The sequence below is a fragment of the Asterias rubens genome, chromosome 11 (genome assembly GCF_902459465.1).
Source record: "Asterias rubens chromosome 11, eAstRub1.3, whole genome shotgun sequence".
In the NCBI taxonomy this organism is placed as follows: Eukaryota; Metazoa; Echinodermata; class Asteroidea; order Forcipulatida; family Asteriidae; genus Asterias; species Asterias rubens.
Window position 1 is genome coordinate 118344 of NC_047072.1, and position 9950 is coordinate 128293.

At 39.6% G+C, this 9950-nt stretch overlaps 1 protein-coding gene across 2 annotated transcripts; it reads left to right on the top strand.

Annotated features, from left to right (window-relative positions):
• Positions 1-1635: 1635 nt before the first annotated feature.
• On the top strand, positions 1636-6554 carry LOC117296901 (phosphomethylethanolamine N-methyltransferase-like). Of its 2 annotated transcripts, XM_033780005.1 has the most exons (5): positions 1636-1722; positions 3287-3440; positions 4920-5051; positions 5568-5684; positions 6323-6554. In XM_033780005.1, exons 3-5 carry the CDS (start codon positions 4998-5000, stop codon positions 6446-6448), a joined length of 297 nt encoding a protein of 98 aa, XP_033635896.1. In that variant the 5' UTR covers positions 1636-1722; positions 3287-3440; positions 4920-4997; the 3' UTR covers positions 6449-6554. The 2 variants fall into 2 exon arrangements, with proteins under 2 accessions (XP_033635896.1, XP_033635897.1); XM_033780006.1 differs by lacking the exon at positions 3287-3440 and having other exon boundaries at positions 1704-1722.
• The last annotated feature ends 3396 nt before the right edge of the window (positions 6555-9950 follow it).

The window sequence follows — 9950 nt, forward strand, 5'->3', positions numbered from 1 at the left end:
GTGTGGATCATTGTATTCTACTTTTACAACATCTTTCTACCCATATGCATTTAAAAAAAACCGGTTACAAACGCTTTTCAAAGACCAACTCGACCGATCCAAGGCAACGTGTTCCTTTAAGGAATAGTGGGTGCTGATCGCTTGGCCTTCAAGAGTAAAGACGAACTTGTGATGCTCCGACTCCCCCATTATTTTTTTCTCGCAATTTACACTCAGATTGGAACTATATTGTAAGTGCCTGCGATTTTTTATAACACAAGAAGGGAATCAAAGGGAATCAAAGAGAATCTTTTGTTTAAATTTTTACTGCAATTTTAGAATGTTTTAATGATGTTTAGTATTATAAACATGTATTTTTTATGAGCTAGGTCTGGAGGCCTCGAGGGCACATCTTTCTTGATGACATTTTTTTTTTACTTTTGCCCTTCCCTGGACGGCCTGTGCTTGTTTAGTGTTTTGCTTGTCGAAGAATAAAAAAAAATAAAAAAATAAATAAAAAATCCGAGAAGAATCCGAGATCCTGAGTCACAATGATTTATTATTCGTTTGTTTTGTTCCATGATTCCTGTTCATCGTGTCCGTTATTATTTAGTTCTCGTACACTCATCAAACCAATAGAAAGTCCTTGACCGCGACGGCGCGTTACAAATAATGGCTCTGTGCTAATGTTTAAGGAGATTTGTTAATTAATTAAAGACAAGACACTATTGTTAATTATCAAAGACCAGTATTCTCACTTGGGGTATCTCAGCATATGCATAAAATAAGAAGCCTGTGAAAATTTAAGCTAAATTTATTGGTCGTCGAAAGTAAAAAACGCCCTTGTCACACGAAGTTGTGTGCTTTCAGATGGTTAAACTTGGGTGTCTGTACAGAACCCATAACAGTTAAAATCAATTCTGTTGCATTTTTTCCAGGTAAAGCTGCAGTATGACTGGACTATGATTTCTAGACCTCTAATTCTAAATCTGAGGTATCGAAATCAAATTCGTGGTAACTTACTTCTTCTCTAAATCACTTCGAGGGAGCCCTTTTTCACTCTGTTTTTTTTTTTACTATTAACCCCCCCCCCCCCCATTACTCGTTACCAGTAAAGGTTTATGCTTATAATTATTTTGAGTATTTACAATAGTGTCCACTGAAGGCTTTAAATTAATTTAATTTTGCGGAAGTGGGAGAAATGGCTCACGGAAACAGGCAGCGAGCCAGTTTGGGAGAAAACAAACCCACAATTATTATTTTTTCGGGGTGCTTTTTTTTTTCTAGGGTAATTAGCAAAAAATCCAACCAAAAAGTGAAAAGAAATCTTAAGGTAGTTGTCCGAAACGTAATATCTGATTTGTTTTCAAGAGGCTGAGAGACTTTAAATAAATAGCAATTAGCATCCTGAGTGAGTGTAGTGTATGACCTTCCCTACTCATGGCAGCATTTTTTTTTTTTTCGTACCAAACGCTGGCCGTCGCAAGTGCTAGCAGCCAGCATGTGGAACAAAACAAAAAACTGCCTCCTGATCCTGGCAGGAGGTTATTATACAGCGCCCTCCAGTGACAGTTAAGTTGCCCTCCAACCCGGAAGTGAAATTTACACGTGTGCGTTGGCATTGTGCAACTATAACTCCACTCACTTTGTATACAAATACAATACAAGCGTGGTGTGTAGTAAACTGTTGTCTACTGTGGGACTGGGATCTGCATGCCCCAAAGATAATTTACAACCGATAAGGTAAGTCAGAATTGTATTACATTATTGTTAATCATAATATTTGTAGTAAATAATGAATTCCGTAAATAACGCAAATGAGTAATAATGTCGTATTATTAATTAATGACCTTTTGCTTGGGGCGATTCAAATTCTACCTTTCAATTCTGCTTCAGCAGGGTGCATGACCCTACTTCTAGAAACCGTATAAAATAAGGTTTACATGTATAGTTCATACATCTTAGCCCTAGTGCGTGTAGTGCCACCAGTGGTGGTAGTGGTAGGACGTCAGTCGTCAGTCAGTGCCACTGCAGTGAGTGAGTGACGTCCTGGGTATGCTTCTTTCTTTACAATGCGAACAACAGTTTGACTAAAACAAGTGAATACTAAACTTATCTGTATTTCTTACCCTGTTTGTTCGATCATATTATCTAATCTACGGCTAAGTGTCCCCCACTACACTTTCAATAAGTTAACAGCTAACAATATTATATCCATGGATGAAAATATTTTCCAAAAATAAGTTCCAAGTTCTGCACTGGCGATGTGATCAATGTACCAATTGTAGTGTGAGCTCATAAGTCATATGTGCGCATGGCTTTGAGTTCAGTGCCACAATTGGCAGGTCGGGCACAATCTTTCGTAAACAAGCAAGAAGTAAACAAAGTTTGCGTCGTAACAAAAAGGGCAGCTTGTGCAAATGAAAAAGGCTAAGTCAAGTGTCACATCTCCTACTGAGTACTGTATCACTTGCTGTCAATTTGCCGTCAACTCGCTTGGTGCTGTCAACTCGCCTTCAATATGCATTTAAAATCCACAAAAAGCCATAAATTAAAACTGTTAAGTATGATTACTTTATTATATTAGCTAAAAGAGAATTTACTAAAGGTTACATTTCGGTTATAAAAATTAAAGAGTTTTTTTTCTCGTGGAAAAATATCTCTAATGCGTCGGCCGCCATCTTTTTCACAGGGTTTGTATACATGGTCAACAAAGGGCGCTTTCCTGCTTAGTCGCCAGTGCATAGTATACTATGTACTACTGTTGGTGTTAATTGATCGCTTGACATCTTGGGTTAAGACTAATCCATTTGTGTAGTGTTGTATATGGCGAGTTGTCGGCAAATTGATCAATGCAAGAAAGTGTTTACAAGCAAGTTCATACAGGAAAGGCAATGTTTCATCCACCATTTCTCCTGATGTATGCGGACAGACATTAGTAGGCAAACGCCGTCCCCAGTATTAGGCACAGACGTGCGTACACGTCCTGCCTTTATAAAAGGCCCTGCAAATAGGCACGATGTTTCCTCATTTTGTGCGGATCCGTATGTAGTGGTAATTACGCACGCTCATTGTGCATTCTTGGGAAAGGTCAAGCCAACTGCATTTTCACACGTTTGAGCTCCTTTGGATGAAATTGGGAACACTTTTTTTCTCTGCAGAAGAAGAACTCGAGAGTCCACTATTCCTTTAATTATAAAATCAACTTTGAATAAAACTACAAGTATGTCTAACATATTATTGTGATCATAAATCACTCAAACTTTGGAGATGATTTAAAGTGTCTCTTTGGAAAAAATAATGACAGGGAACAAGAAGAGGGACTTCAATCCGACTGTTTACCGTAACCCAGCCTACTACAACGCCGTGTTTCAAGGCACAGTGACCGGAGAACATAATGCCGACAATGCCGGAACTGGATTTGAGCTTATCTTTAGCAGGAGTGTCCAGTGCCAATCAAGGTAAAAGTGGTTTGAAGGCAGTGGACACCATTGGTAGCCTAATTACTCAAAACAGTTATTAGCATAAAACCTTGGTAACGAGTAATAGGGAGAGGTTGATAGTCTAAAACATTGTGAGAACGGTTCCCTCTGAAGTGGCGTAGTTTGTGAGAAAGAAGTAATTTTCCACGAATTTGATTTCGAGACCTCATATTTAGAATTTGAGGTCTCGAAATCAAGCATCTGAAAGCACAAAACTTCGTGTGACAAGGGTAATTTTTCTTTCATTATTATCTCGCAACTTTAACGACCGATTTGAACTCGTTATTTTATGCATATGTTGAGATGCACCAAGTGAGAAGCCTTGTCTTTGACAATTACCAATAGTGTCCACTGTCTTTAATGTTGTCGAGTTGTTTAACCTCATGCCTTCGGATGATGAGTGATTCCAAAAACGTATCCTCCTGTTTGTTTTATGACGATGCAAGTCCAACTTTACAAATTCCAGTGATTTTAAAGAAAATTGGCTTTACAAATCGTTATAAGATTTTACTGCTTAAAGGACTATATTTCATCTGTTTAAAAATCGCCGAGGTGGAATACGCACAATATGACAGTTTTTTTAATGTTTGTTTTTATTTAATGATTGCCCAAACGCAAGCCATTCGATGCACCATTTTTACACTTTGATATTGGCTATAAAATCTTAAAACCAAATCAATAAATTTACGATTTTTATCAATATTATTTCTGTAACACCCGGACGGCCATATTTTATGTGTTTAAATGTGATATAAGATTTTCTGCTCCTCAAATAGGCGTAGTGTACCTTTCCCCATCCACATGACCCAATTATAGATGTAACAAATTCTTGAGGCTGGGCAAAGAACTCAACATTGTTCTGGTAATAATCAATGTAAGGAATTGTTATCAGAAAGTTGGAACATAGAACAAGACAACGAAAGAAAATACGTTTGGTGCACGAGATGTGGCATGGTGTAGGCCCATCCCATCGTATTGTCTGTATTCAATGTCGCTCTGAAGTCACCGGAATTCATGAACGATGTAGGGGTGCTTTTGCACAAGATGACGGTAACAAAATTTGATGCTCGATTTGTGGCTTAAAAAGGCCTTCCTCCACTTCTTTTGTGTCTTCATGCGTTCAGGATTTCGAGGGGTGCTTCTGCACAAGAGGAAAATGGTGTGTTTAAAGAGCCAGTAAAGCGATGATCTCAATATGTCAACTATAACCTTTTTATGGCCAAATAGACATCGCAGATACCGGTTAATAACCATTTTACTCTCCAAATTTGCATTTAGTAATTAATAACTCGAGTCAAAATCGCACCCGGCCGCGCGGCTTTTTCAACCGAGAGTCAAAATTGGGCCCTGCTTGCTACACTTAAGTAGGTTACGGATGGATAGCTAAACGTATGCGTATGCGTATCCGTTCGCGTGCGAAACCTCCCTAAATTGTCAAACTTCGTTTCCTTTTTTAAGACATGGTTGAAGCCTGGAGGAAAGCTGCTCATATCGGACTACTGCTGTGGTGATTTGCCTCACACTGAAACCTTCAAGATGTACGTTGCTCAGCGTGGTTACACTCTGTATACCCCAGAACAATACGGAAAGGTAACTAAATATCAGTGCATAATTTATTCCTGGTTAACATTGTATGTTTAGGAGAGGGTGTTCCCCTTGCCCCATCTCCGGGTGCTAATACAGTTTTGACACTGAAAGTATGAAGTATGATGTCGACAATAAACGTAGGCGGTACCATGTATTGAATGTGATGACTGTTCTATGTACAGGGTGGTATAGACCTTTACCACGGTGTGGCCATTTTGATTTTACTCCATTCCAAGATTAGTTGTAACCAAATTAACGCTGGACGAAATATAGTCTGGTGCCATGTTTGTGCAATGAATGTTAGCAATTATTACTGTTATTGGAAACGGGGAACATGACCAGTATGGTGACACCATGATAAAGGTCTATTGTTTTGGACGATGATGAATTGTATTGTAAATATTAAGGACTCTATAGAAAACTGGAAAAGCTGACCTAAAACCAGTGTTACATCTTCTTTCAAATTTTCACAAAATTTAATGTGACTTGAAAATGATCTCTGATATCCTTTTTTTCCAGCTGCTCGAAGAAGCTGGTTTCGTGAGTGTGAACGCAGAGGATCGAACCTGGCAATTCATTGAGGCCTTGGAAGGAGAGAAAACCAGAGTCGAGAACAACAAAGAGGAATTCATGAAGGTAAGGACGATTGGACAAAAAGAAACATGTAGAAATCTGCGTCTAGACATTTTTTTTCTTTATCAACTTACACGCTTTCTAAAATTCATCCAGGACTTTATTAAACGCTTTAAGTGGCAGCAGAGTTGCCGGGTGACATTATAGCTCTTCCAATTGATCTTCATGAATATTGGTAGAGATCGATGGCCCTTCCTTTTAAATACGCTGATTACATACAACCGTGTGTACGAATAATTTTATTCTTTATTTGTAGCCTTTTGGTTGGCAAACGGGTTTGGAATTGTGCACTATCGGGCAGACGCACAAACGCGTTTGCGCCACCCCACCATTAGTCCCCATTCGAAAAATGTGTGATGCTCCCTCTTTTTGTCAACCAGTTGGGGCGTAACGCGCAATATTACTTTTACATATATTTAATTGGAAGGATCTTTTTTTTTCATTCCCGGAGATCTGCGCATACTCAGAATTCGAACAGTTTGGGCATCTGCTGCCACATGTTGCTGAGCCCATTGAGACTCACAGACCACTGTTACTCCCAATATCTTATTTTTCACGCGAAGCAAATGGACATAAACCAACCAACAAAAAAACCCCACATTGTAACATGTTTATGTATATATACGCACTTTGTTTTTAAGGATTTCAGCGAGGATGATTTCAAGTACTTGATTGACGGATGGACCAACAAGCTGATTCGGACCAAAGCTGGGGACCAGAAATGGGGACTCTTCTTAGCTGAGAAGAACAAGGCCAAGGAAACTTAAGTCACAAAGAATCATCTTGAAGGTCACCTCAAGGTGCAGGAGGATAGATGGTGCCATTTGTACAAATGATTTACTTTCCAGGTTTTAAAACCGAAGGAGGCATCGTTATACAAGTTTTTCAGAAAGAGCTTTTTGAAGAGTTTTAATTGAAAAATCTTAGTAAAAATTATGTATTATCATCAAAGTTTGTTTTGTTATGGAGATAAAGAACTAAGATATGTTACGTGGTAACTGTCTAGATAAGCTTCAAACGTTTAGTCACGCGGACAACATTGACAGCAGGACTGTGCAAGTTTCGAAAAAGAATAAACAACTCATATGAATGTAACTTTTTTATATCATTTAGGTCCCGGAAGTTCGAATACACGCAGGACTCGCACAGTTTATAGTCAAAGACCACACTTTATTTGACACAACAACACTTGAAATAAACCAGTGAAAGTTTACACTTACACGGTCATCGGAGCAGAAAACATTAAAAAATCTTATGTTTTGTGGGCGATCATAACTAATTGTTTTCGCCATAATACACAAATAGCATTTCAAACGTTAACTGTGTACACAAAAATGGACTTTTAGTTGTCTTCATACCATTCTAAATTAATTTCCCTGCTTAAAAGTAGGTCAGAAAAGAGCCTTTTTTTGTCTTTTTTTTTTTTACATGTGCACGGTGGGTTATTTGTGTTTTATTTTATGACACGTTTTAAACCGTACACGACCAAAAACTTACTAAGATATTTGTAACCGAATCAAGCTGTGGTGTTGATATAGTTGATGGATGGTGATGATGTTTTTTTGGGTTGTTCTAAAACCCCCTCGACCCCCTCGACCCACGACTCTCCGACGTCCGCCCCGTGTTCGAAGAATGTCCCAATTCCGAATTCATAAAATGTCGCTTTACGGCCGAGCAAGAATTAAGTCCCCGATTTAGAATTCACAGTGTGTGATCCGCGACGCAACTTCCTTCCACGACTAGGCTTGACTTCAAGTCTGAGACTGCGGTATTTATCCGCATCAGCCACACATAATTGGGAGTATTTACTCTCCGCTTCCGCACGACAAGTGCACACACCGATTGGGGACCCCAAACACGTCCGTGTGGCCATTTGGTCGGTCGGGTCTACAATATTGAGCTCCACTTGGAGCAACTAGTAGTACCATAGTACACAGGACGAGAGCGATCGGCCGGAAATGGGTCCGCCTGATCATCACGTAATGAATTGGCCGTAATCGTACTCGGGCGGTACACGCAGGTTCCCAGTTGGGATGATAATATCGGATCGGCCAAGAGATACACGTGGAAATACCGCGGTTTTTTATGTGTACATCACAATTGTCACAGGCCCGATCTCGGCAGCCAATCACGCGAAGTTTGCTTCGTGCATACTACGTGTCTCGTGCGCTGTGTTGTGATGTGCGAGGCATGGTAGTCGATGTCAGCATACAAAATTGTGTGTGTGATTGGCTGAGGTTAACTGTGGCAATTTCGGTGTACAAAAAAAAAGATCGCGCAAAAGTCGATGGTCGAGGGGGTCGTGGGTCGTGGGTCGAGGGGGTTTTAGAACAACCCTGTTTTTTTTTTTACAATGATGATTCAAACAAATAAATAAAAGGTAATAAAAAAACCCACAATGGTATTATGAGATAAGTCAGATGAACAGGAGTCGACTATATGGGGATTGTGCTGTCCACTCGAATACCGGTAATGAAAAACAGCTATTATCAGATTAAAGAGAATTATCTTACTCTTGCCACACGTAAAAGGTCAGTTGGGATTCGATTTTTATGCATGGGGGATAACAAAATATTTAAGTTTGTTTAACAGTTTCAAACTTCCTGCTGTTATTTTGATGTATTCGAATATGATTAAGGTAGTTATGCATACAGATGTATGAACAATAAAGTTTTCCTGTATAATGAACTCTTTTTGTTCGTACTGTGTGGGTGTGAGTGTGTGTGGGCACGTCTACTATTGATAACCGAGGACATTAACAAAAGGGATCCGGGAAAAAGTCATACCGGGGACAGTCCTCGGTAGACTTGGTTTGTGAATTGGTCATGGGATCCCCCAGAAGCCTATTGTTTTTGGTACCCCCTCAGATAAATATTAAGCTCGTTATGCCAAAAACAAAAGAAATGTTGTCCGAGCGAAATCTCAAGAAGGACTTGGCGTATCAACTTCAAACTTGGTTTGTGGATTGGTCATGGGATCCCCTAGACGCATATTGTATTTGGACTCCCTCAGATAAATATTAAGCTCATTTTCGCTGAAACAATAACTCAAAAAAGACTTGGTGTAGCAACTCCTATCTCAGCGGGGCATTTGTGTTGTCAACACACCATTCTTGTTTTTGTAATGTTTTTGTTTAGCATTCGTTACGAAAGAAATAGTATACACTCGAATGAGATATTTCCTTAAAGCAAAATTGCGTGGACAATTGGTAGCAGGATATGGACAGTTTTCAAACAGTGTTTCCAAGAGTAGTACGCATTTCTTTCGACTTCTTAATGTACATCTGAATTGGTTGAACTCTGCTTCACATTCATGTCATTGTTGAGCCCGTGCTGAGCATTCGGTGCTCAATGTGCTGTGTGAATAGCCCACATTGATAAAGGGCGATGGCTCTCCTTTATCATCGGTCTAAATGGCGACTATGATAAAACCGATTGCTAAAAGAGAGCCATTTTAGCTCAACTATGGTAGTGGGCTATTGTGTCTGCAGTGTTCAGGGAATCTCTGGAATTTGTAAGAGGATACATTTCTTCTGTACAAAAGAATTACTGTGTTTGATGCGAACATTTGGGGGGGGGGGGGGGGGACACCCTCTGCTACATATCGGCTGTCCGGCAGGTCTTACTCTTGCCACAGGCGTCGAGGAATTCGTTAAATTCTGGGCATGTTAAAATACAAATCGGAACTTTTAAGTATGTGCCTTACCACTTTAGGGCCTCCGCTTTACACACGCTCGAAAATTTGTATTTAACAAGAACAAATTAATCGTAAATTTTATTATGTTCTTGGTATTTACATTGCCAAAGAGGCAGCGAGACTTGGTCCTTGTTGCAAACGTTGACTCACATCGGACGAATGCGGGGATGCTACATTTGCACACATGATTTTTGTATGAATTTATTTGAAGAAAGTATTATATTTGAAAAAATCATTCTGCACAATGTTAAACATTTTGCACAGGAGTACTTTGTAATAGGGTTCGACAAGTATCAGCGGTAAACAGCCTGTTGTTATTTTGTCAAATCTAATTCGAGGTCAATAACGTCTAGTATTTGTTTTATTCCCCGATATGTGGAAGAGGGAGCCCCGCCCCCTCTTCCCCTCGTGTATAGAGGCACGCCCATCGTACATTTTCCAAAGAATTCCCGACATTCCAAGATGACAATGAATACACAGTGAGAGAGGAGAGGGTTACCACGCCATCATCAAGCACCAGGCGATTTGTTTTACGGAAACAAACATACATGAACAGAGCAGGTGAACAAAGAC